The sequence below is a fragment of the Euleptes europaea genome, chromosome 2 (assembly GCF_029931775.1).
Source record: "Euleptes europaea isolate rEulEur1 chromosome 2, rEulEur1.hap1, whole genome shotgun sequence".
NCBI classification, from domain to species: domain Eukaryota; kingdom Metazoa; phylum Chordata; class Lepidosauria; order Squamata; family Sphaerodactylidae; genus Euleptes; species Euleptes europaea.
The window spans coordinates 12,644,605-12,672,318 of NC_079313.1; the positions used below are offsets into that span (position 1 = coordinate 12,644,605).

General features: G+C 48.6%; 1 protein-coding gene across 1 annotated transcript in view; it reads right to left on the reverse strand.

Moving 5' to 3' along the window:
• FBN3 (fibrillin 3) overlaps nt 1–27,714 on the reverse strand; it is a 183,004-nt gene that overhangs the window by 12,742 nt on the left and 142,548 nt on the right. Inside the window, exons 39-51 of the mRNA XM_056867588.1 lie at nt 26,377–26,502; nt 24,145–24,294; nt 22,919–22,990; nt 20,401–20,526; nt 19,196–19,321; nt 17,649–17,774; nt 10,399–10,515; nt 9,478–9,606; nt 8,569–8,688; nt 7,806–7,931; nt 6,384–6,536; nt 3,409–3,474; nt 606–731 (exon numbers count right to left, since the gene is read on the reverse strand). Coding sequence (XP_056723566.1) covers nt 606–731; nt 3,409–3,474; nt 6,384–6,536; nt 7,806–7,931; nt 8,569–8,688; nt 9,478–9,606; nt 10,399–10,515; nt 17,649–17,774; nt 19,196–19,321; nt 20,401–20,526; nt 22,919–22,990; nt 24,145–24,294; nt 26,377–26,502 — 1,563 coding nt within the window. The remainder of the gene's footprint in view (nt 1–605; nt 732–3,408; nt 3,475–6,383; nt 6,537–7,805; nt 7,932–8,568; nt 8,689–9,477; nt 9,607–10,398; nt 10,516–17,648; nt 17,775–19,195; nt 19,322–20,400; nt 20,527–22,918; nt 22,991–24,144; nt 24,295–26,376; nt 26,503–27,714) is intronic.

Here is a 27,714-nt window from a genome sequence, read left to right on the forward strand (position 1 = left end):
GAGGAGGCTCTAAAAAGAGAACTTCCCTGTTCAGGCTGACATTCAAAAAGAATCGTTTCAGAGGGTAGCCGGTCTGCAGCAGAATAACCAGATTAGAGTCCAGTAGCACCTTAAGCCATTTATGCAAGGCTGTTTCCTCACGGTCACCCTGCCAACTACTTCAGGGCTTTGCTTTGATTAGGCTTGTATTTTCCTACTGTCAGAGGTCACCTCACTCTCACATGTTTTTCCCACGTTTTCTGGATGCTGGCTAATCCAGAAAACGTGGGGAAAATGCACAGAAATGCGCAGGGAGAGCAAGGCGACCTTTGATGGTCGGAAAATGCAAGAATAAGCAAAGCCAAGCCCTAAAGTAGTTGGTGGGGTGACTGCGAGGAAACAGCCAAGCATAAATGGCCTTAGAGACCAACAAGATTTTTAGGGTATAAGCTTTCCAGAGTATAAGCTTTGTCAGATATGTGAGGAGAAGGGAGCTTTGACTCTTGAAAGCATATACCCTGAAAATCTTGTCATTCTCTAAGGGGCTACGGGACGCTTAACAAGCAAACCCTCATGGTGACCTGGTGGTCCCCCCACTGTGCCCCCCAGCAGTCGACTGTACTCACCAACGCAATTCACTCCAGTGTAATCAAGGTTGTATCCAAATGGACACTCGCATCGGAACGACCCGTCTGTATTGATGCACGCCCCGTTGACACAAATGCCAGGATTCTCAGAACACTCGTTCACATCTAGGTGGAAAAGGATGCGGCAGACATTATTAATGCAAAGTTGCTCTAAGACAGTTGATATATTTTTTGCAGAGTCCTCCTGGCGCAGAGTGGTAAGCTGCAGTACTGCAGTCCAAAGCTCTGCTCATGACCTGAGTTCGATCCTGACGGAAGTCGGTTGCAGGTAGCCAGCTCAAGGTTGACTCAGCCTTCTATCCTTCCGAGGTCACTAAAATGAGTTCCCAGCTTGCTGGGGGTAAAGTGTAGACGACTGGGAGAGGCACTGGCAAACCACCCCGTAAACATAGTCTGCCTAGTAAACATTGGGATGTGACATCACCCCATGGGTCAGGAATGACCCGGTGCTTGCACAGGGGACTACCTTTACCTTTTACCTGGTGTTTAATCTCTGATTCTCATTAATATGCGCTGGCGGCTAATTCTCCTGGTCTGAGAACATTTTCTTGCTGAAAAAGGAATGAATTTATAAAATAAATTGTAATTAGGGCCAACAGAGGAACCATGGAGACAGTAAGGGGGTTCTACAACCCCCTAACCATCTCCTAAGTAAAGGAGGCATTTCTCCTGAGACCAGCACCAGTGGAAATTGGGCAAGAGTGCAGCAAGATGCCTTTGCTGGGCCCACTGCCCACATATTTGCACTTTCCTTCTGAGCCCACTTGGCACTGGTGCCCAGAGGGAGAGGGTTAGATGACCCGGGTTAGCTGCTCCTTCTCCGTGTGTCTTGCTGCATTTGTTTGCTCAAAGAGGTCAGCCAACCAGATAGCAATGGCCCAGAGACATAGCCAAGGCCAGAGGTGCCCAGGGGTGGGAGTAAGGTGCCTAGAAGCTCTACGACAGGGGTCCCCAATGTGGCGTCTGTGGCCCGCCAACACCTTTCCTGACACTCACCAAAAATTATTAGAAAGTGGGCTAGGCCAGGTGGGGCCTTTGCCCAGCAGGGCTTCTGATTGGCTGTGCAGATTAAAAGGCACCCTTGTTAAACAGAACTTCCGCCTTAAATGTTGATGAGTTACCATGAAAGTTATGCATAACTTTGCTCCCTGAAATGTTGTGGTTGGCTATACCTCCTGTGGCTGTTGCCACGGCCACGATCCCGTGTCAGAATGCCAAAGGTGCCAACCGGCGCAAAAAGGTTGGGTGAACCCTGCTCTACAATCTCCACCCATCTCCTAATAAAGGGGGGATATTACCCGAGACCAGTGCAAGAGGGGCCCCTATTGGGGCATGGAGCTTGGCAGTTTCCCAGCGATGCCAACCCTTAATGCCACACTGTCCGTTGAAGGGATTGTCACTTGCTCCTTGAATTCTATCGTCTTTGAGGATCCAGGAGGGTGTGACCTGGACCATTTAACACCCAGCCATTCCAAAGCCAGTGTGGTTTCAGGATTGAACTAGAATCTGGGAGACCCACGTTTGAATCCCCCCTCTGCCATGAAAGCTTGCTGGCTGGCCTTGGACCAGTCATACCCTCTCTACCTAACCTACCTCACAAGGTTGTTGTGAGAGTAAAATGGAAGGCAGGAGAATGATGTGAACCACTTTGGGTCCTCATCAGGGAGAAAGGTGGAGTATAAATGGGATACATAAATATAATAAAATAATTCCTCCTCAACTGCTGAAAGGTAGACAGGGGTACTAATGTTAATACACCCTTCTTAAATGTAAATTACTTTGACACATTTTTTCCAGTTGAAAAGCAATAATCTCCTGGTATACCCCCAGGAGGACGCTAAGATCGGTGGATGAGAACCTACTGGTGATCCCTGGCCCTAAGAGCGTGCGGCTGTCCTCGACAAGAGCCAGGGCTTTCTTGGCCCTGGCTCCGGCCTGGTGGAACGCTCTGCCTGGTAACCTCAGGGCTCTGGGGGACCTGAAAGAGTTCCGCAGGGCCTGTAAGACAGAGCTTTTCCACCAGGCCTACAACTGAGGGCAGCCACTGATATCATCTTACTGGTCTCCCCCCACTTTCCTTCCTTGAGAGCCAGCGTGGTGTAGTGGTTAAGAGCGGTGGTTTGGAGCGGTGGACTCTAATATGGAGAACCAGACCTACCTCACAGGGTGTCTGTTGTGGGGAGGGGAAGGGAAGGCCATTGTAAGCCGGTTTGAGTCTCCTTTAAGTGGTACAAAAAGCCGGCATATAAAAACCAACTCTTCTTCTTCTTCCTCTTTGAATATGGGAATAATATAGACTGAATGGGTGACGCCTGTATAGCGCTTACAGTACACTTTGGTAATTAGTGCGCCATCTTGTTGGTGGGGGCTTTAGGGTTTTACTGTTGATTTTATTAGTGATTTTATGTATTATTGAATGTTATATTATGTTTTTAAATTATGTCAACTGCCCTGAGCTGGCTTGCTGGGGAGAGCAGGCTACATGTTCGAACATAAATAAATAAAATAAATAATCAGTTTCTAAAAGAGATAAAATAATTAACGAACAGAGAGAAATGGTACAGGGGAAAGGTAGCCAGAGTATCTATAGTCTTTTTCCAGCTTTCTCTATTTCTCTGCAGGTATGGGATGGGCTTTCAGAATTTTCTCAACATTCAGAATCTGACTTATACAGAGCTACTTTTCACAATGGGAAGCCACGATTCCAGGAATTTCATCGAGGGCTACACTCCTAAGCACATTTTGGCTGCGAAGTCCTTCTGCTCTGGGGGCAAGCACTTACCTTCTCGAGTATCCCCTGGTCCGGGAATAGCTCCGTGGCCATACGGGCACAGCTCCTGGAAAGCAACTACAGAGGGAAGGGGATGCAAGTGAGATGATGCTCGTTAACCATTTTTTTTAAATCCTGCTTTCCCATGAAAACCACCCCGAGAGGTTTAAGTAAAGTAAGGAAAGGTTGTTTATGCATGGGTACTTTCACTCACGTTTGCCCCCGGCCTGTCTCAGTTGTTCCTTGGAGTTATGCATGAGTTTTCCCTCCATTAGACATGACCTCGCTGCCAGCCCTCACAAATCCGGGGACTTCCCGTCCCTCTGTTAACCCGATTCTTCCCTCTCCCCTGAGCTTAGCCCGGGTGAAAGCCCCGTGCATAAGTCAAACGTGGGCCACACAAGCTGTCGCGTGTGCTGTCGAGTTGAAGCTGACTCATGGCGACTCCTCATGGGGCTTGCAAGGCAAGAGGTGAGCAGAGATGGGGGTTGCCATTGCCTGCCTCTGCAGAGTCTTCCTCGGTGGTCTCCCGTGCAAGTACTGACCCTGCTCAGCTTCTGAGATCTGACAAGAGCGGGCTAGTATGGGCTATTAACAGTTTACAGTTTAACAAATCTGCAACAGCAGCCCATGACACAACAATAGTACATTAGGAAAGTGGCAAAATCTAAAAAATAACAACTTTGTCCAAGAGCTTACAGAACAACAACAGGCTGGATGGACCAACGGGCTGGATGGACCATTTAGCATCATATGCTCACACAGCCAAAAGGGCCAGGAGAAAAGCCAGCTTAATCCCAAAACTATGTAGTGGCAAGCAACTCAGAGAAACTGAGAGGGTCTTTCTTTCTTTGTTTCCTCCTCTTCTTAGACCGTCTTGAACAATAAAACCATAAAACGTAAGTAAGACCCATCTCTAAAAACACCTCCCTTCGACTCTTCTCTTCAGCCTCCAAAAAACGAGCAACAAAATAAGGACGCTGAGGGTCAGAGTCCTCTAAGAGGAACTGAACCTTTTGCACCAAAGTTGCTCGAGAAAATGCGGACCATTAGTTAAAACATGGTATAATCCATTTAAGCCTAAGTTGGAAACTGAGAGGGTCATATACCAAGAATGATAATGCCATTATTATGTTTTTGTACTACAGCTACTAACATTTTTTTTTAAAAAACCCTCAAAAATCCCTCTGGTGATGCAAGGGGGAAAATAGCAACCGCTAGGGGCCGATAAACCCTGACCTGGATAGCCAAGGCTAACCCGATTTTATCAGATCTCGGAAGCTAAGCTTAACATATTGGACGTGTTTGAACCCAAAATAAATTGGACTGGAACACAATTCCGAGGTATCTAAATTCACCAACCACTTGTAATTCATGTGTACCAATTTCCCATCTTTTGTTTAATTGTTTTGTCGGCTTCGTAAACACCATAATCTTGGACTTATCATCGTTTATCTCTAAAAGTTCCCTGTTACAGTAAGCGATAAATGCTTTCATAGCCTGCTTTAGGCTAGTCTGTGTTCTGGAGGGCAAGACAAGGTCATCGGCATATAGTAAGTCGGGTTCTGGATAGTTTCCCAGGCACGGCGCATGAGTGGAAATGCCTTGTAATCTCTGAACGACGTCATTCAGATACAGATTGAACAGATGAGGAACAAGGGGCACAGCCCTGACGAATGCCTTGACAGGGATTTGATTTGAGGGGGAAGATGATTGCTCTCTTTTAAGTATTTGAAGGGTTGTCCCTTAGAGGAGGGCAGGGAGCTGTTCCTGTTGGCAGCAGAGGATAGGACTCGCAATAAGGGGTTTAAATTGCGGGAGGAAAGGTACCAGATGGATAGTAAGAATATTTTTTTTTACAGTAAGAATTATTTGACAGTGGAATCAGCTACCTAGGGAGGTGGTGAGCTCCGCCTCACTGGCAGTCTTTAAGCAGAGGCTGGACAAGCACTTGTCATGGATGCTCTAGGCCAGTGATGGCGAACCTTTTAGAGACCGAGTGCCCAAACTGCAACCAAAAACCCACGTATTTATCGCCGAGTGCCAATGAGGCAATTTAACCTGAATACCACCCCCAGAGGGGGCCTAGAGGGAGAGGCTAGGGTTGCCAAGTTCCTCTTCGCCATGAGTGGGAGGTTTTGGGGGTGGCGCCTGAGGAGGGCGGGGTTTGGGGCAGAGGGCGCCTCCTTCGCACCCACCGGCCAGCCACGCCCCTCCGCCCGCACAGGCCCAGAGGGCACCGGAGAAGCCGCCGGCCATGCCGAGTGTGGGCGCTCGGCTTCTGTTCCCTGCTCTCCCACCCGCCTGGCCGGCCGCTCAGGCTCCAGCGGCGGCAATGGCGGCAGCTTCTGTGGGAGAGTCTGGGGGCCACCGCCAATGATGTCGGAGGTTCCCCACCCCTGGGCTACAGCCTCCCCCATCCGGGGTGGGGCAGAGCCGGAAAGGTCAGTGGCTTGGAGGAACCGCGCGTGCCGGCAGAGAGGGCTACGCGTGCCGGAAGTGGCACGCGTGCCATAGGTTCGCCAACACGGCTCTAGGCTGATCCTGTAAAACCAAGGCAAAACCTCCCATGCGTAAATGGCCTAAGAATGCCTAAAAGGCCTATGAAAGCACTGGGGAAACTTCTCATTATCTGGTCAGTTTCACTAGAAAGCAAGAAAGGGACACTTACAGGAGAACTCGGTGAAACTGACCAGGTTTTCCTGCTAATTTGGTATAATGGTTAACATGCGAACAAACCCATATACAACTCTATGGGGGGAAAATGCTAGCCGGAAGTGTAAAACTGCACTTTGGGTACAGCATATCTTAAAAAAGGAAAGTTGGATGGTTGAAACACATGTTTCCTGCATGACCATCAAATGATTTCCAAAAGGCATATGGATGTATTTAAAACAGAATTTCTTCCTTTTTCAAAGGCGTGGCAATGAAAGCTATGAAGCACTTTAAGGGGGGGGATTGTGAAAGATGCTCAGCAAGGCCCCTACCATTGCCCTCCTGTGGGCACAGTTCGCAGGGGTCACCCCAGCCTTCTCCGGGCATTTTGCTGCAACAGCATCGGGCTTTGGTAGTGTTGAAGGCCTTCGGGACGGAGCACTTCCCAGCGTCGAAGCGAGTGAAGCAGAAGCTTTGGCGCGTGTCTGCAGAGTAAGGAGAGACGAGAGAAATCAAGACATCAGCAGGTGGAACTTGGCACAGGTGAGTTTTTGGAAGGGGTAGAAAGGTGGAAGAATTTAGGACTTTCAGTTTAAAGAAAAGATGATGGGGGGGAATGAGATGGCTTTATAAGATTATAATTTCATAGGGTAGCCATGTCAGTCGAACAGTTAGATTCAGGTCCACTAGCACCTTAGAGCCCAACAGGAGTTCCAGGGGATAATCGTTCGAGAGTCAACACTGACGAAAGGAGCACGGACTCTTGGAAACATACCCCGAAAATCTTATTGGTCTCTAAGCTTCTATTAGCCCTGACTCTAGCTGTTACATTATTATGGGCATGGTAGAAAAAACGGACAGATAGTCTGAAATGGACAGGCTGTCGGTTCAGGACAAGCAAAAGGAAGCCCTTCTTCTCGCAATGCTTGATTAACTTATGGAATTCACTGCCACAAGAAGTGACGATGACTGCTAGTTTACACAGCTTTAAAATGTGAATAAACAAAGTCATGGTCTATCAATGGCTACTGGCAATGTCTGCTAAATGGAACCTCTCTATACCGAGGCAGTCAGCGTGATGTAGTGGTTAAGAGTGGTGGACTGTAATCTGGAGAACCGGGTTTGCTTCCTCACTCCTCCACATGAGCGGCGGACTCTAGTCTGGTGAGCCGGGTTGGTTTCCCCACTCCTCCACATGGAGCCTGCTGGGTGACCTTGGGCTAGTCACAGTTCTCTCCGAACTTGCTCAGCCCCACCTACCTCACAAGGTGTCTGTTATGGGGAGGGGAAGGGAAGGAGATTGTAAGCCGGTTTGATTCTTCCTTAAAAGGTAGAGAAATTCGGCATACAACTCTTCTTCTTTGAATACCAGTGGATGATGACCCACAAAAGGCAAGGGCTGTTGCTTTCCTACCCTGCTTCTGGGCTTCCCAGAGGCATGTCCTCTGTTGGAAACAGAATGCTAGAGCAGATGGACCTTTAGTCCTCAAGTGGGGTTCTTCTCAGGAGGATGGACCGAGGAAAAGAGAGGGAATGGGGAGCTTTTGTGGGAATGTCGATGAAGGCCCGAGGACAAGCAAGTGAACAGCAGGCTGCAGAGAAAGGCTGAGCAAAAAAGGACTGGGCTCAGAGGCGGCCTGGCCCCATCAGAATAAGTTCTGGCCTCCACTGCCGGTCAACCAGCCCTGTTGCAAAGTTGCCGTCTTCCCTCTCCCCCGAGACGGACATCCCCCTTCTTACAGGGCGGCACTCACCAAAGCAGCGGCGACCGTTGTCAGACAGCACAAACCCCGGCGGGCAGATGCACTGGAACGTTCCTGGCGTGTTGGTGCAGGTTCCGAAGAGGCAGATGTTGGGCTCCTCGGCACACTCGTTGATATCTGCAACCCAACAGGGAAGGGTCAGCGGCATCTTCGGTGTGGGCGTTCCCCCATCCCAGTTCAGCCTGGGGAAAGTTTTGTAGGGAAGGGGGTGGGGCCCAGTGCAAAACTTGCGGTGTTGTCTGCCCTGCGATGCGGTGAAAGCGCTGGCATACATGGGTTTCGAAGGGATTCGACAAAATTCGTAGGAGGCGAGGCCTATCCGTGTTTGTTAGCAATGATAATTAAATGGAACTTCCATGTTCAGAGGCCATATACCTCTAAGTAACAATTGCAACAACAGCGAGAAGCATTAGCCTTTGTATTCTGCTTGTGCGCTTTCCCATGTTTCTGTGTTGTTCGCAGGGTTTGGGGCAAGATGGACCCTTTGGTTTGATCCTGCTGGGCTCTCCTTATCACAAAGGGCTCCATCAAATCCAAGGAGGATGTCTCTCAATGGCCATTTAACTATTCAATGGATGCTCTGTGTGCAGGAGCAGTCTACCTGTGAACAACAGCTGCTGGAGAGCATGCAATGGGAGAGGGCTATAGGCTTCTCGTCATGGTTTGAGAGCCTCCTGGAAGCACTCAGATTTCTACTGTGGGGAACAAGATGCTTGATCAGACGAACCTTCGAGATGCTCATCTTACGACTTACCAATGCAATTGTCGTTCTGCACCTCGTAGCCTGGGGGGCAGATGCAACGGAAGGAGCCTTCCAAATTCTGGCAGGTCCCTGGAGAACATGTCCCTGGGAGGCTGACACATTCATTGATGTCTGAAAGGAAAACACAACAAGAGACAGACAGATCAGGCCTGATTTTCACACTGAAGGCGAAAGGTCGGGGTGGGGAAATGCTGCCTCCAGTGGCCACAATGGGGCACCCCAAACACCTTCTTTTTTCCTCCCCAAATCTGTGATCCTTGCTTGGCCCTATTCCACTCTAGAGCAGGGCAAGTCCCACAGAAAGGGAGACAAAGCAACCTCTTTTGGCTTCTTCTCCCTACTTAGGGCTTTATTTTACTTATTTAAAACATTTATTAGCCACCTTCCTGACGGAGCTCAAAGTGCCTTACAAGGTAGATCAAATACATAAAATACATAACCCCCACTCCAAATTTAAAATCACAATTTAAGACTGCTAATAAATTAATCAAATGTGGTCCTAAATAATACTGTCCTCAGCTGCCTCCTAAGGATCGAAATGGGGGGGGGGCGGCGCACTTCCTGGAGAGGGTGTTTCATAATCATGGGGCTGCCACCGAAAAGGCCCTGTCTTGCGTACCCACCAAGCGAGTGTCCTTGATTGATTGGACACTCAGGAGGGCCTCTCTCTGTGATCTTAATTCTCCTCTCTGTGGGGTGTTATCGGGTTTCATAAGACAGCACTGCACTAGGGGTTCGATCTTGGAATTGAGGACATTCTGAAAATTCAGGCGAAATTGGGACAATTTCAGAAGGTTCGTCCTTCCCCCTAACTGGACCCCTAGAGCTGGAACTGACGTACTGTGGCCACCAGCCACTCCGGTGGGACCTCCAAGGAGTCAAGATCTGGAAGGCACTCACCAACACAATTCTTGCCGTCCGCCGTGTGGTCGTAGCCCTCCTGGCAGAGGCACCGGAAGGAGCCAATATTGTTGATACACTGCCCGTTGCGGCACACCTGCCCGGCCAGAGAAGAGCATTCATCAATATCTGTGGGGAGAGCAAGAGGGGGAGGTAAGCAGGGATATTTTCAGAAGCGAAGAGGGAGCAGACTGTCCCTGGTCTGTGCTGTCCTGCTTCCTTCTGCTTTAACTAGGAGAATTTTCCAAAATGGAGGAAGAAATGGGAGAATATGCAATTGGCCACAGCTTTCAATTAATTTCCCCCTGTTCTGTGGTGATGGAAAGTGCCGTCAAGTAGCAGCCGACTTATGGCGACCTCTCATGGGGTTTTCAAGGCAAGAGACATTCAGAGGTGGTTGGCCACTGCCTGCCTCTGTGTAGCAATGCTGGACTTCCTTGGTATCCCATCCAAATATAAACCAGGGCCAACCCTGCTTAGCTTCCGAGATCTGATGAGATTGGGCTAGCCTGGCCATACAGATCAGGTCAGTACCGCTTCTGTGTACACTAATAATAATAATAAGAGTTGGTTTTTATACCCCGATTTTCCCTACCCCGATTTGAGGAGTCTCAAACCGGCTTACAATCACCTTCCCTTCCTCTCCCTACAATAGACACCTTCCTGTCCGCACAGGGTGCAAATGTCCTTGGGCTACGTTCTTTCAAAAATGGTCGGAGCAAAGGAGGGGAAAATGGATAACTGGAGGAAGATGCTGGGTGGATACTTGACTCTAGTCTGGAAACCAAGGTGGAGCAAAATGTCTGTGTGGAAGCAGCCTAGGTCATTTGGGGCTCTAAAATCCAGGGAGAAATGCACCCCTACCAAAAAACATGCTCGAGGCCTCTCGCACTTGCCCTGTGCGAGCACGGGCTCTCTTACCCATGCAATCGTTGTTGTGGGTGAGCTCGAAGCCAGGGAAGCAGAGGCAGTTGTAGGACCCCACTGTATTCTTGCACGTGCCATTCCCGCAGGGCTGCCGGTCACACTCATCGATGTCTGCGGGGGACAAGAACGGGGGATAGGAAGGGATAGAAACCCTTACCACCACACGGTAAAGTGTTCAAGGCACAATGACCCTTTAGGGTGGGCCAGAATTACAATAGTCATCTCTCGCATGGTGGAAACCATAGGAGCTGAGAAAGCAAGGGGCTGGTCTGCCGTGAGATCTGAGCTTTGTGACTTGTATTGAAAAGGAATCCCCAAAACCGCTATACCATGTCAATGTGGTTCTGCCCAAATAGACACTCTTCAGAGCACCTCATACTGAGAATGGGACCTGTCAGGGAAAGAGAACAGTTAGAAAAGCTCCTACAAGGAGATAATCCCTTAATCACCTCTCAGGTAGCAAAATTTTGTACGGCTGCAATGACAATTTGTTGCCACAGAGTACTCTCTTAGTTCAAATGGCAGATGTAACTCGGATGTTATTTATTTTATTATTTTTAATTTTTTAAGTGACTTAAGACTCGGACTGTAAACCTTTGTCGGTAAGACCATTTTAGTCCATGTATCTTGTTTTATCTGGCCAAGGGCCACAAATAAACTATCTGAATCTGACACTCTTCAGCATTTCTTGTTTAGCTGTGACCTGCTCAACAAAGCTAGAGACAGATGGATAAAGGGTTCTTTTAGCAGGGGTGGATTTTAATATTACACTGGCAGTTGCTAAGTTTTTATCTCAATCAGGATTAAAAAAAATACTAATTTCCTTGTTGTTTATCTAGATATCTGTTTTTTAATATATATAGTTCCTTTAAAATTTGATCTTAGTGTGACATTGTTCAGGACCGAACTGGCCATATGAACAGTATCATTAAAGTCAAGATAACACGGCGGCTCAGTGGTTAGGGCACCTGCTTTGCATGCTGATGGTCCCCAGTCCAACCTTCAGGTAAAGGAATCCAGGTGTTCAGAAAGATCTTTTTCTGCTTGAGACCCTAGACAGCCACCGTCAGTCTGAGGAGACAACGTTAAGCTAAATGGAACAAGGGGCTGACTCTGGAGAAGGGAACTTCCTAAGATCCTGGAGCTCAAATCTACAGCTAGGATCTTCTGTTGGGTGGCAGAGCACCAGCTTGGGATGCAGGTCCCAGTTTCAATGCTCCAGTTAGAGGAAGTGCTTTTTGGCACATCTGTTTGGAATTTATTCCTCTATCCTCACATATAGATCTGACGGTGTTGTCGTGTCTACTTTTCTGTTGTTTTACATTGACTGATATCGATGGATCTTTTCACTATCATATTTATTTAGTTATTTACTTCGTTTATACCCTGCCTTCTCTCCTCTACTGGGGACGCAAAGCGGTGTACATCATTCCCCTCTCCTCCATTTTATCCTCACAACAACCCTGTGAGGTAGGCTAGGCTGAGAGTGTGTGTCTGGTCCAAGGTCACTCATAGGGTTGCCAGCTCCAGGTTGGGAAATACCTGGAGATTTTTGGGGAGTGGAGTCTGAGGAAGACAGGTTTTGGAGAGGGGAGGGACTTCAATGCCATAGAGTCCAATTGCCAAAGCAGCCACTTTCTCCAGGGGAACTGTTTTATATCGCCTGGAGAGCAATTGTAATAGCGGGAGATCTCCAGCCACCACCTGGAGTCTCTGTAAGACCCTTTCTATGGCTGAACCCTCTGTGGTCGGGATAGAGATTATACATCAGAAAAGGCTGATGAACCTAATGCTTGGCGAAAACGTGGAACCTAAATCCGGAAGGTGCGTCTCCTGTCCTGCTACCACATCAGTTTGACAGAAGATAGATTGGTTCGGGCAGTACTTGGAAGTCTTTGGACATTGTTAAAGAATCTTGGTTTACGTGTACTGATGGACCTTTGATGGGCTATCTGCTCCTGGATTCTGCATGTCTTGTTTTTGACTGTATAACTGGTGTGTCTTTTGTAGAATTGTGCCTAGAATGCCTTATGTGATGTTTGTATATTACTTTGTATATAATAGGTTATATATTGAGCTTTTGTGCTGTTTTCTTCATATTTAGCAGACCACCTGGAGGCTGGTGACCCTGGTCACTCAGCAAGCTTCCAAGAAAAGCAGGGATTTGAACCGGAGCCTCCCAGATCCTTGTGTGACACTCTAACCACTAAACAAATGGTCAGATTTTTCCCCAAGTAGGAAGATAGTATATACACCCTTAAATTAAATTAAATCGGCACTGCTTCCTCCCGGCTTCCTGCCTCTGCCCAACCCCCCCCCCCGGGCATCTACAGCCCAATGGAGACCTGCCCGGCTAATCGTTAGTGTGTTACCAGGCCCCGCGGAACAATGCCTGGGAGCCCTGGCCATCACCTAGCTATTTCACGCATTAGTTTCATGAATGGTTTTGTCAGTGAGTAGTTACCGGCTGTTACCTTCTGTATTGTTTCCTTATACCTAAGCCATCAAGACCACTCTGTCTCAACTCGGCCCTTTTGTATTATGTCCTGAAACTAATCAATCCTATTGTATGTACCCTTTAAATGTACTGGTGTTTCCCCATGTCTGCATTCTAGCCTTATGTCTCAGTGGACCTACTTAAATAAAACTTTTTAACTCGCGATTATGTCTGGAGTAAAGTTCCTTATGAGAGAAATGCAACGAGGTGCTGGAGTCTCACAGTAGGCTAGAATCCCTCTTCTTTATTATTTTTGTACTAGTAAATAGTTAAGGAGTAGGATGTCCGCACGATCCACGATTCCCCGCCTGGGACCTGAAGGTGTCATTTCAACGGATCCAGTCCCTCCGAGTCCCCTTCAAGGGAGCCACCGTGGCGGAACCTCGGTGGGAAGGGAAGAGCCGCGGGGGATTCTCCAAGGAGAAAGCGCGCCGCTTTAAGGAGGGAGCCTGTCTAAAGTGCGGCAAGATGGGCCACTTCGTAGAGAGTTGCCACAATGGATTGACGGAATCGCCTGAGACCAGAACGCCCCAGGGACATGGATCTACCCCGGCTCGGATCCCGGAGCAGAGGAGTATGGAGGGGATGACCTGCTGACGCGGGGTGGCCGCCCTACATGCAGACCCGGAGCCTACTTTGTGCGACCACGACCAGCGCTGTTTGTCCAGGGACTCATCGCCGGCAAAAAACGGGGTGAGCCTTCTGTGAAAGTACCGGCACGGAAGGCTACCTCAAATGACTCCAATACGGTCCTGGACAGGGTGAGTGACCAGGGAGACACCCTTTTACTGCCCGTTGTATTACGGAACCCCTGGGAGGGGAGCCAGTTGCTGTTGTCGCAATCCTGGACTCTGGTTGCTCCCGGACTTTGATAGCTAAGGAAGTAATAGACCGTCTGAGGGTCGGGACTAGAGAACTAGAACAACCTTTACATTTCCATCAAATGGATGGGAGTGAACTGCAGGGGGGTTCCGTCCATTTGCGCTCCCGCAAGGTGGTGTTGGGGGTGGGAGACCACTGGGAGCAGATCCACTTTACGGTGGTATCTAAGGTTTCTTACCCAGTACTTCTGGGTAGCAACTGGTTGGCGGGACACAACCCTAGCATCGACTGGGAAATGAGACGGGTGGTGTTTGGAGCTCCCCAATGCGAAAGACACTGTAGGGAGAGCTTGCCTGGAGGAGAAGGGGGGGACGCCGTGACGGTTGAGGCGACAACGCTGCCCCCCGAGTATATAGACTTTGCGGACGTATTCGAGGGGAAGGACTGTGATTTGCTGCCCCCTCACCGCACAACGGACTGTGCTATCAAACTGACAAAGGACATTAAGCCGTCCAAAGCCTGGGTCTATCCCATGAGACCCCAGGAGAAGGTTGTCCTGCGGGAGTTCCACGACAAGAACTTAGACCGGGGATTCATACGGTCGTCCAAGGCTGCATTTTCGTCGCCCTGCTTCTTTGTGAAGAAGAAGGGGACCTCGGATCTCAGATTGTGGGTGGACTATAGGGGACTCAGTGCTATTACTGAGACTAATGCTTACCCTATTCCTCTCATCCCCGATCTCCTTAGTCAACTCCAAGAGGGCAGGGTGTTTTCTAAACTTGACCTGGCGGAAGCTTACTACCGGGTTTGGATTAAGGAGGGGGATGAGGCAAAGACCGCTTTCTCATGTTGCTATGGTTTGTTCGAATTTATGGTCATGCCATTCGGATTGTTGGGGGCCCCGTCGTGCTTCATGCAACTTATCAATGAGATTTTACACGACTTATTGTTTAAGGGAGTAATAGTTTATCTTGATGACATCCTGATCTACTCCAGGGACCCGGATGAACACCGGGAGTTGGTGAGGGAAGTCTTGCGCCACTTGCGAGAGCACCATTTGTATGCTAAACATTTGAAGTGTGCTTTCAACCAGAACCAACTGTCTTTTCTTGGGTATGTTGTGTCCCCTGAAGGTTTGATCATGGACCCCGAGAAGGTCCGGGTGGTCCGGGAATGGGAACTCCCCAGGACTCGCAAGCAGGTCCAACAGTTCTTGGGGTTCGCTAATTTTTACCGCAATTTCATCCCGGACTTTGCCAAGGTTGCCCTGCCCATTACGGACCTGCTTAAGACGAAAGGCAAGGGGCAGGCGGCTACTGCTGCTCATTATCAAGTGCCTTGGGATGATCGTTGCCAGGCAGCATTCGAGGTTCTGAAAGGGCGTTTTACCTCCGAACCCGTTCTCGCCCACCCTGACTGTTCGAGTCCATTCACCCTTCAGGTAGATGCCTCGGAAAAGGCCATGGGGGGCGCGCTCCTTCAGGGGGATGCTCAAGGGATACTCCGACCCTGCGCATATTTTTCCAAGAGGTTCTTGGGCCCCGAACTTAACTGGCCCATTGGGAAGAAAGAGACCATGGCAATCAAGCATGCCCTCACGATCTGGCGCCTGTTCCTGGAGGGGGCAGCTGAACCTTTTGAGGTCTGGAGAGACCACCGGAATCTGGAGGCGATTTTGGGGCAGAGGAAGCTGTTGGCCAAACAGCTCCGCTGGGCGGACTTCTTCTCCAAGTTCCGCTTTACAATCAAACATGTACCGGGGAGGGAGAATAGTCTGGCAGTCGGGCTGTCCTGGATGCTGCAGTACGACTGCAAGGTTGAGCGGCCGATAAGATCCCTCTTTACCCCGGAGAACCTAGGCTTGGTCTTGGGAGGGGCAAGCGCAGGGATGCTGACCAGAGCCCAAGCCCGGGCGGCGGCAACTCTGCCGGACCCGGTCCCCTCACAGGACGAGGCGGACCTTACCCCCGATCCCTGGCAGTCCTGGGGGATCTTCCCGAAACTGTGCAAGGAAGGTGGGTTGGGGCTCTTCAAGAGGAGCGGGGGAATGAATCCCTCCCTTCCCAGGTGGGAGAGGACGAAGCACCTCTTAAGGATAAGACCTATGTCCCCCAGAAACTGCGGCGTGATGTGTTGGAATGGATCCACAGTTCCAAGACGGGGGGGGGGCATTTTGGGTTCGTAAAGACTTTGCACCTGGTGAGACGACGTTTCTGGTGGCCGGGGATGCGCCAGGACATAGATAAATTAATTAAATCTTGCCCGGTGTGTGCTACTAATAAACGCCTGATGGGGAAGTCCCTCAGATTGTTAAAGCCCCTAGAGACTCCGGGGACGCCCTGGCGGGTGATCAGAATGGACTTCATCACTGACCTCCCGCTTAGTCAGGGGAAGTCGGTTCTTTGGGTAGTCATGGACCTCTTCTCTAAGCAAGTCCACTTCATACCATGCGAGGGGATGCCCTCAGCCCACAAATTGGCTCGCCTGTTTGTACACCAGATCTTCCGTCTACCTGGGTTTCCACGGAAGATTGTGAGTGACAGGGGGTCAGTGTTCGTGTCTAAATTTTGGAAAGCGTTCCTAGGATTGGTTGGAGTACCACAGGGTTTATCGTCGGCCTATCACCCGCAGACTGATGGTCAGACAGAAAGGGTGAATGCGGTGGTGGAATGCTACTTAACGTTGTTTTGTGAACTACCACCAAGACAATTGGGTTGACCTACTACCGCTGGCTGAGTATACGTACAACAATTTGGTACACTCAGCTACAGGCTTGAGTCCGTTCAAGGCGGTTTATGGAATGGAATTCGATCCCTTGGGTGCAGTTGATTCCCCGCTGGGGGGGGGACCCCCCGGAAGTGGCTGCGTGGGCTAACACAGTAAGGAATACTTGGCCCCGGTTAGTGAAGCAGTTGGAACAGGCGAAGGAAAGGTACAAAGCGCAGGCGGATAAACACAGAACGCTCCAATGGGACCTTAGGGTCGGGGAAAAGGTTTATCTCTCCACAAAAAATCTCAGGTCCTTACGTCCGTGTAAGAAACTGTGTCAAAAGTATGTGGGACCGTTCCCAAGCTCTCGGGTTATCAATGAGGTCACCGTAGAGTTGGATCTTCCTAAAACCTTACAGGGGGTACACCCAGTGTTCCACGTGAGTTTGTTGAAACCTTTTGTGCCGGCCCCCGAATGGCACCCCGAACCCGCTGCGGCAACCCCAATCATGGTTCAAGGGGAACAGCATTTCGAAATCTCTAAGGTCTTAGATTCCAGGGCACGGAGAGGCCAGCTGGAATACCTCGTGCGCTGGAAACAACTGAACTCTAGCCATGACGAATGGGTGTCCGCTGTACATGTGAATGCCCCCACCCTGATAGCTGAATTCCACCGTAATTATCCCATCAGACCGAGAGATCCGGGGGAGGGGTCTTTGGGGAGGGGAAATGTCAGCTAAGGCTTCCTGGCTTTCTGCCTCTGCCCATCCCCCCCGGCATCTACAGCTCAATGGAGACCTGCCCGGCTAATCGTTAGTGTGTTACCAGGCCCCGCGGAACAATGCCTGGGAGCCCTGGCCATCACCTAGCTATTTCACGCATTAGTTTCATGAATGGTTTTGTCAGTGAGTAGTTACCGGCTGTTACCTTCTGTATTGTTTCCTTATACCTAAGCCATCAAGACAACTCTGCCTCAACTCGGCCCTTTTGTATTATGTCCTGAAACTAATCAATCCTATTGTATGTACCCTTTAAATGTACTGGTGTTTCTCCATGTCTGCATTCTAGCCTTATATCTCAATGGACCTACTGAACTCGCTGACTTTCTTAAATAAAACTTTTTAACTCGTGATGATGTCTGGAGTAAAGTTCCTTATGAGAGAAATGCAACGAGGTGCTGGAGTCTCACACTCCCTCCCCCCAGACACTTACTCACCCATGCACATGGTCAGGTCTCCGGTGGCCTTAAACCCATTGTAGCAGATGCAGAGGTAGCTTCCTTCTGTGTCAACACAGTCCCCATGACTGCAGACGTTGGGGATCTCTTGGCATTCATTACGGCCTAGAAGAAAGGGGGAGAAGCAAACAAAAACCCAGACAAATGAAAGCAGGAAGTGGTGTGAACCGTCCTCTGAAAAGCAGAGAGAACTCTGGGAAACCGTCTCGTGACATCCTACTCCTTGGGGAAGGCACCACTGTCCAGGACCACATTTGGGTTATAAGAACATAAGTACATTAGAAAAGCCATACTGGATCAGATCAGGGCCCATCAAGCTTCTCCCTGTCCACTCTCTCCAAACAATGCATAATTTTATAGACCTCTATCATGTCTCCCCTTTACCACCCTCTTTCCCAGCTAAACAGCCCTAAAAATTTTAACTGCTCCTCATAGGGCACTTGCTCTAGCCCCCCTGATCATTTTGGTTGCTCTTTTCTGCACCTTCTCAAGCTCTGCAATATCCCTTTTTTAGGTGTGGTGACCAGAACTGTACACAGTATTCCAGGTGTGGTCTCACCATAGATCTGTACAAGGGCAGTATGATAGCAGCAATTTTATTCTCAATTCCTCGTCTAATTATGGCCAGCATGGAATTTGCCTTTTTTACAGCAGCTGCACACTGGGTTGACATCTTCATAGTTCTTATGAGATGTCTAAAAATTATACCCATTTTACAGATGTGGCAACTGAGACTGTGGCAACTGAGACTGTGACAGTTTGAAGCAGGAGATCCAAGAAGGGCAGGAAGAAGAAAATCGAGGCAGGGTCACCTAGACCATCTACGACTGAGAGCTTTTGCCCAAGCAGAGAAACAACATCCACCTCCTCCAACCACTATACAATGACAGCTAATACGGCTTCTGCAGAGATGGGAAATATATGGTCACGTTTGCCTGTGTGACCCTAACCTGAGCTACATTTTATGTGTCGGTAGGAATGAATGGATTTCCCTGTTTCATTCTGTTATTGTTCCAGAATTGCTGTCTGCGCTGGCTCAAAGTCCAGTTTATCAAAGAATTTATAAAATGAATACAGAAGAAGAAGAAGAGTTGGTTTTTATATGCTGACTTTCTTTACCACTTAAGGAAGAACCAAACTGGCTTACAATCTCCTTCCCTTCCCCTCCCCACAACAGACACCCTGTGAGGTAGGTGGAGCTGAGAGAGCTTTATGAGAACTGGGACTAGCACAAGGCCACCCAGCTGGCTTCATGGGTAGGAGTGGGGAAACCAACCCGGTTCACCAGATTAGCGTCCGCTGCTCATGTGGAGGAGTGGGGAATCAAACCCGGTTCTCCAGATTAGAGTCCACTGCTCCAAACCACTGCTTTTAACCACATTTATACCACATTGGCTCTCTCACAGATGTGCTTGAAGCATTGGCTGAGGGCAAAGCCCTGGAGTCTACGGTCATCCCTCGGGGCTACTGACTGCCTAGCAAGAGCCCTTGGGCTCTGGGACACAACAGAATATCTCCAATCTTACCTACACATGCTCCGCTAGGCGACAGCTTGTATCCAGAGGAGCATTCGCACCTGTAACTGCCTGGGATGTTCAGGCAATCGGCGTTGCGTTGACAGAGGTTTTCTCCACTGCTGCACTCATCAATGTCTGAAGGGAGGCGGGGAGAGAGATAGAGCTGCATGTCAGCTTACTTTACTGGCCTCGCGTTCTCATGGACTTAAGATTCGATATTCGTCTGACAAATCAACACTGCTTGGTCGGTTAGGGCATGCCGGTGCTAGAATTTTAACCCATGCTGTCAACTGTTTCAACCCTTCTGGCTCCCAAACGGAGACCTCTGGGAATTGTACTTCTGATAAAGAGAGTCGGGTCTTTCAAAGGTAGTTCATTGTGAGGCCGAGACTGTTCTAATAGGCTTAAATTTGAAGATGGGTGAAAATCACCCATAAAGTTTTTATTTAGCACATTGAAATCGCCCACCATTTCATTGATACTCCTTCAACGTTTTCCTGAAATGATCTCAAGCAATGGTCTGTCAGGGGCCAACTGGGACCCGCTGAATTGGATCATGAGGCACTGATGTCACATAACAAGGGTGACGTTAAAGGCAGGACCATGAGAAGAAGAAGGAGGAGTTAGTTTTTATATGCCGGCTTTCTTTACCACTTAAGGAAGAACCAAACTGGCTTACAATCGCCTTCCCTTCCCCTCCCCACAACAGACACCCTGTGAGGTAGGTGGGGCTGAGAGAGGTGACTGGCCCAAGGTCACCCAGCTGGCTTCATGTGTAGGAGTGGGAACAAGCAGCAGACCAAGAGAACCATGGCCAGGAAAACCAGCCAGGCACTGGGAGGTGTGCTGTAGTGTAGAACAATCACTAATGAAATAAGAAAATCCCTATGCTGACCAATGGGCAACATAACAAACCAAAAAACAGCACGCAGGCTCAAGATAAAAAATATAATAGAATAAAGCCAGCCCAGATCGAGAGCAGGGGCGATGGGTGCCATGGCTGGCTCGCGGGCCGGATAAGAGCTCTCATGGGACCGGATCCAGCCAGCGGGCCTTATGTTTGACACCCCTGGTATAACTGGTATAAGCCCTCAGGTTTCTTCATTCCAGGAAACTCACCTCTGGTGCTACCTTTGCTAACCGCAGCACTGCTGTACCTATTTCGCACTCGCCTCCCCCCCGAACCAACTGCCCCCTTTTGCCCTCAGTGCTACCTTCGCAGATAAGCAGAATGTTGTTGTAACTGAATCCGATGGGGCACTCGCAACGGAAGCTGCCGATCTGGTTGATGCAAACCCCGTTGGTGCAGATTGCCGGGATCTCACTGCATTCGTCAATATCTGCAGAAAGACAGGAAGTTAGGAACTGGGGGGAATTTCCGGACCCCCACCAAAGTCGTGGAGGAGGCAGGGTAAAACCATAGAACCTTCTCAACCTCACCAATCCCCATGTTTTTTTTTTTTGGGGGGGGGAATATAAATATAGCCTGGCATCTCTTTGCCCTGACAAGCATCTAAGAGGGCTCAGAATTCAGAGACTCCACATCGATATTCTCTTGTCAAATGGCGATTCAGATTAAAATGGCAACGTTGGCTCTGAAGCACGTATGACAACGAGTGGCAAAATTTCTGGTGGCGGCAGGTCTGGCATTGGGAAACAAAGTAAACAACTCAGCCCCCGTAGGTCAGACTTTGCCTGGTGCCACCCCCCACCCCCCGGCCAAACAATAAAAATGGCTCTGGGAGAACCTTGCTGGGGCCACAACTGTAAAGGTCCTTTTCCTGGAAGACTCACACCCTAACCTCCAAAGGTGCAAACAGCTCAGAGAAGGGGCTCTGATGACGTGTCTAGCTGGTTCACAGGGTGGAAGGTGTTTCCCCCCCCCCTTAGACCCCCATCATTTCTGATCCCACATCTGGAGAAAAGGAGGTTTAGTCCAGAATGTGTCCAGAGGAGGGCAACAAAGATGGCGAGGGGTCTGGAGACCAAGTCCTGTGAGGAAAGGTTGAAGGAGCTGGGTATGTTTAGCCTGAAGAGGAGAAGACTGAGAGGGGATGTGATAACCATCTTCAAGTACTTGAAGGGCTGTCATATGGAGGAGGGTGCCGAGTTGTTTTCTGTTGCTCAAGAAGGTCGGACCAGAAGCAACGGGTTGAAATTAAATCAAAAGAGTTTCTGTCTAGACATTAGGAAGAATTTTCTAACAGGTAGAGCGGTTCCTCAGTGGAAGAGGCTTCCTTGGGAGGTGGTAAGCTCTCCTTCCCTGGAGGTTTTTAAGAAGAGGCTAGATGGCCATCTGTCAGCAATGCTGATTCTATGACCTTAGGCAGATCATGAGAGGGAGGGCATGTTGGCCATCTTCTGGGCATGGAGTGTGGGTCACTGGGGGTGTGGGGGGGAGTTAGTTGTCCTGAATAATTAAGTCCTGAAATTAGTGACCAAGAGTTAGTTGTCCTGCATTGCGCAGGTGGTCGGACTAGATGACCCTGGTGGTCCCGTCCAACTCAATGATTCTATGATTCTAGTCTGGAGAGTTTAGAATGGAGAAGAGGAGGTTGAGTGGGGACATGACTGCTCTAAGTATTTGAAGGGCTGTCACTTAGAGGAGGGCAGGGAGCTGTTCCTGTTGGCAGCAGAGGATAGGACTCGCAACAATGGGTTTAAATTGCGGATGGAAAGGTACCAGCTGGATATTAGGGATTTTTTATTTTTATTTTTAAGAAAGAGTTGTTCAACAGGGGAATTGGCTTCCTAGGGAGGTGGCGAGCTCCCCCTCACTGGCAGTCTTTAAGCAGAGGCTGGACAAACACTTGTCAGAGATGCTCTAGTTGAACCTGCATTAAGCGGGGGGTGGGGGTTGGACTAGATGGCCTGTCTGGACCCTTCCAACTCTATGATTCTATTCTATGATTCTGTCTTGCTACTTTGGAGACTTCCCCAGGCCAGGGTAGTCAAACCAGCCATTGCAGGACCTCTCTTGCTCAATTCATTCACTAGGCCCCCTTTTCAAGCTCTCTCAGTTAATAAGTGCAATATCCTGCGGCAGTAGAAAAGAGCAAGAGTCCAGTAGCACCTTAAGGACTAACAAAATTTCTGGCAGGGTGTGAGCTTTCATGAGCCATGGCTCACTTCTTCAGACACAGCTAGAATGTGAGTCCATCTATCCTTAAGCAGAGAAGAGTGAATTAGACACACAATGGCAATGTAAATGTCAAAAGCAAGTAAGTGACATTAGCAGGCATGACTGGATTAGGCGTGATATGCAGAGGGGTAGTAGGCGTGGAGAAATTAGCATTGGGGAGTACCAACTACTAATGCTAATTACCAATGCTAATTTCTCCACACCTACTACCCCTCTGCATATCACACCTGCTAATGTCATTTACTCGCTTTTGACATTTACATTGCTGAATTACAACTAATAATGATACTCAAGACTATGCATTCTCCTGGATTGAACAGTGATCTGGGATTCCTGTCTCATTACCAATGCTAATTTCTCCAAGCCTATTGCACCTCTGCATATCACACCTAATCCAATCATGCCTGCTAATGTCATTTACTTGCGTTTGACATTTACATTGCTGAATTAAAAATAATAATGAAACTCAAGACTATACATTCTCCTGGACTGAACAGAGATCTGGGATTCCTGTCTCATTACTAATGCTAATTTCTCCACTTACCAGGGGAGGGGCAGGAAAGAAGACTGGCGTTTGGGGGTTCACTTACCAATTGGTTTTCCAGTATGGATATCGATGATGAATCCAGGCGCTTGGTTGCCACACAGGATCTGGTACTCAGCTGCAAGAGTAAAGGGACAGCTATCGATTGCTCAGCACCACTCAAGTGTGGCAGGAGATATTCTCCTTGTAATACCTGAGGCGTCAGCTGCCTAGCAACCTTGGTTAAGCACAGAGCACCTTTTTAAAAAAATGTAATTTATTATGCTTTATTTTCTTAGCTCAATAAACAATTGCATAAGGAATACGTAACAATAAACAATACATGACATAACATAGTAAAAGTATTCCATCTGTCATTTGTCATACACCTAATTCAATTTGGACAGTAAAGAAAAGAAAAAAGATGTCAAACCCGAACCTGTTATCTAAGCTACAACTATATTCAAGTTTAAACTCATATCTGCTGCAGAAGTACAAAGCATTTTAATTTGGCAACGGAGTTCCAATTTTATTTATTTCATTTATATACAGTATTCCCAAAGAAAAAAATCAAGAGGAGGTTTACAACAATAAAATATTTAAACGGATGATCACACAAATGCAAATGGACATGGAGGTTGAAATTATCCTGAAAAGCATACTAAAAAGCCAGTAGTAGAAGATGACTTGGTTTTTATAAGCCAACTTTCTCTACCTTTTTTTAAGGAGAATCAAACCGGCTTACATTTGCCTTCCCTTCCTTTCTCCACAACACACACCTTGTGAGGTAGTTGGGGCTGAGAGAGTTCTGAGAGAACTGTGACTAGCCTGAGGTCACCCAGCTGGCTTCATGTGTAGGAGTGGGGAAACCAACCCGGTTCACCAGATTAGCCTCAGCTGCTCATATGGAGGAGTGGGGAATCAAACCTGGTTCACCAGATTAGAGTCAGCTGATCTTAAACACTACACCACGCTAGCAAAACAAATAAAAATATGAAACAGCTCTAAGGGAGGGTTTGAACTAATGGCTTGACTATGCCACTCACAGTGGCAGGAGATATTCTCCTTGCAAGACCTGAGGTGTGAGCTGGCCAGCAACTCAGGTTTAGGAACAAACATCTTAGTGTGCACTCTATGACTATACAGTTTAACGCAAACAGCTGGCAGAGGAGAGGAGGTCTTGCAAGGCGATCTTAGCGTAAAGAAGCTCAGCTCTTGCAAAGCGACTTAGGAGGATTCAGAGACCGCAAGCCCCCCCTCCCCTCACAGGGCCCATGGCGGCGGCTCACTTACGGCTGGCGGGGGTGGGGCAGGGCTCGCAAGGTTTGTTCCACGCCTTCCCAATATTGTAGGAGCAACAGCACATCTTCTTGGTCATGTTGAACGAGAGCTCATTCTCGCAGGTGTCGTTGAAGTTGCGGTAGCAGAGACTCTTCCTCATGTCTGAAAGGGCAAGCAAATGCTGAAGTTTCTCCCCGGAGCCACTCGGAAGAAACGGGAAAAGATGTCTCAGCCTGTCAGGTCACCAGGGGGAAGGGGACGATGACATGTCTTACCTCTGCTCGCTGAGCAGAGGAGAGGATTCTGCAAATACTACAAAATTCTGCAACAAAGGGTACATATTTTCCCTTTCCCACAGAATGATATTGAAAGAATTTGCACCCCTGGCCAAAGCCCCCCTTCATCCCAACTGTTACAAGAAAAAGAATCTTATCAAGAACCCTTAATTCAGCGATCATAATAATTAATTGACACCAAGCCACAACTGACTTAAGTTGACCCCTCAAGGGGTTTTCAAGGCAAGAGATGGAAGAAGAAGATGAAGAAGGTTTTTATATGCCAACTTTCTCTACCACTTAAGGAAGAATCAAACAGGCTTACAATCACCTCTCCCACCCCAGAACAGACACTCTGTGAGGTACGTGGGGCTGGGAGAGCTCTTAAGAGAACTGTGACTAGCCACATCTTGCAGGAAAAGAAGCAAAAGGAAGGCCAGTTAGAAGAAGAGAAGAAGAGTTGGTTTTTATATGTCGACTTTTTCTACCACTAAAGGAAGAATCAAACCGGCTTACAATCACCTTCCCTTCCCCTCCCCACAACAGACACCCTGTGAGGTAGGTGGGGCTGAGAGAGCTGTGACTAGCCCAAGGTCACCCAGTTGGCTTCGTGTGTAGGAGTGGGGAAACAAATCCAGTTCACCAGATTAGCCTCCGCCACTCATGTGGAGGAGTGGGGAATCAAACCCAGTTCTCCAGATTAGAGTCCACCACTCCAAACCACCGCTTTTAACCACTACACCACGCTGGCTCTCCAAGAGGAAAGGAGGTGGTTTGCCTTCCTCTGCATAGCATCCCTGGACTTCCTTGATGGTCTCCCATCCAAGTATTAACCAGGGCCAACTCTCCTTACCTTTCAACCTTTAATGAGCCCAAGCTGGTCTGGCTATCAAGGCTGTTCATTCAGTAGCCAACTTTAAAATCACTGAATAGCCATAGCAACTGTTCTCTTGCTGGTGATACCAGAAGAGACTGTCGTCGTTCCTAAAAATCCAGTTACTGTCCAATATCCAAGCTCACAACTTTAGACCTGACAAAAGGCATATAAACTGCCTTGGGTCCCATCCACCCAAACCCCCTTGTGAAAAGCAGAAAGGCAGATTATAAATCTCTCAACTAAACAAATAAAATATAAGTGAGCTGCTATAGCTAAATGTGACCCCCATGAACAGGAGCAGTCTACCTCTGAATCACTATTGCCTTCACGCCCGAGTTGTGGGCTTCCTGGAAGATTCTACTCCTGAAATGCTGGCCTAGCTAAGAAAGAAAATTTCAGATAGAAAGCCAGCTGTTTTCTGTTGCCCCAGAAGGTCCTTCCCTGGAGGTTTTTAAGAAGAGGTTAGATGGCCATCTGTCAGCAATGCTGATTCTATAACCTTAAGCAGATGATGAGAGGGAGGGCATCTTGGCCATCTTCTGGGCATGTAGTGAGGGTCACTGGGGGTGCGGGGGGAGGTAGTTGTGAATTTCCTGCATTGTGCAGGGGTTTGGACTAGATGACCCTGGTGGTCCCTTCCAACTCTATGATTCTATGGTTCTATTCTATGATCCTATGATTCTATGATACCTGGGGGATTTTTTGGGAGGGAGGGAACAGAGGAGTCATCCCATTTTGTTTGAGGGCTTCTCAGCGGCATGTGTTTGGCTACTTTGGGAACCGAGATGCTGCACTAAATGGAACTGAGGTAGGGTTGCCAGGTCCTTCTTCACCATCGGTGGGAGGTTTTAGGGCAGAGCTTGTGGAGGGCGGGGTTTGGGGAGGGACTTCAATGCCATAGAGTCCAATTGTCATAGTGGCTATTTTCTCCAGGTGAACTGATCTCTATCAGCTGGAGATCAGTTGTAATAGCATGAGATCTCCAGCTACTACCTGGAGGTTGGCAATCCTAACCTGAGGTCCGATCCAGCAGGGCTTTTCTTAATGTTCAGATGCTCAACACTTTTAGGTTCGTAGCCCCTTGCTCCTTACCCATACAGTTGTTCCCTCCGTTCACTTGCATGTATTCCGGAGGGCAGACACAGGTGTAGTTCCCCAAGGTGTTGTAGCAGGTCCCAGGGCCGCAGATTCCGATGTGCGCTGAGCACTCGTCAATATCTGGAGGGTGTGTGCGAAAAGCAAGAAGGTTACCCCAGCATGTCTTGATCGGCGGCCCGCATGTGCCATGCAAGGAGAGATCTCTCAGCCCCGAGAGGGAAAGCCACACCTAATTTAACATCCCCAGTCTTCCAAGACATGGTTTGGAGCACTGGGAAAGAGCCTTTGTGTTCATGCTCTCCCTTGCACATTCAGAGTCAGCGGCCATATATGCAGGCCTGTTTCCCCACGGTCACCCTCGCCGACTGCTCCGGTGCTTCGTTTTGATTATCCATGCCTTTCCTGACTGTCAGAGGTCACCTCGCTCTCCCCTCGCATTTTGCCCGTGTTTTCCAGATGCTGTTTTAGCGAGAATCCGGAAAACGTGGACAAAATGCACAGGGAGAGCGAGGCGATTTCTGACAGTTGGGAGAGGCATGCATAATCAAAATGAAGCACAGGAGAAGTCGGCAAGGGTGACCACGGGGAAACAGGCCTGCATAAATGGCCAGTGGCTCCCTGGTTAGCACCAACTCATCATTTCTCAAGACAACCAAGCCAGTAGGCTACATTTTGTGCTTGCTTTCCAAGCCGGGAAGAAAATTATAATTTCTGGTCCAAACTTTTCACCCAGTGTTCTGATGTGCTCATGATGTGAAGAGAAGAAGGGGCAAAGCGGGTGTGGCGGGGGGGGAGCACCAAGGCAAAACGAAGGCGAGGAAACAGGGTGTGCATGGGGACGCTACTGAAAAGACCCTGAAAGGCCAGTACTAATTAATGTTAATTTTCAAATGCGATTTCTTTGCAAATTTGCAATTCATAGTATGCAGTGTTGTTTATTTAATTTTCTCAGGATTAAGACGTAATTAGATATTTTAAATCATGTTTAAATATATTTATATTATTATATTGTGGTTTTTTCCCAGTTTATCAGATTCCCTCTGATGAAGATGCATGCAAAATGTGTCAGGTTGCAAAAATTATGAAAGAATACGTTCCCTCTGTGGCTCAGTTTGTAGAGCATCTGCTTGGCAGGCAGAAGGTGCCAGGTTCAATCCCCGGCATCTCCAGTTAAACGGACTAGGCTGCCTGAGACCCTGGAGAGCTGCCACCCGTCTGAGTAGAAAATACAGACTTTAATAGACCAAGGCTCTGATTCAGTATAAGGAAGCTTCATGTGTTCATGTTTGTTTCCTTGCCTTTCTCATGCTCCTGATGTGCCACCTGAAAAGT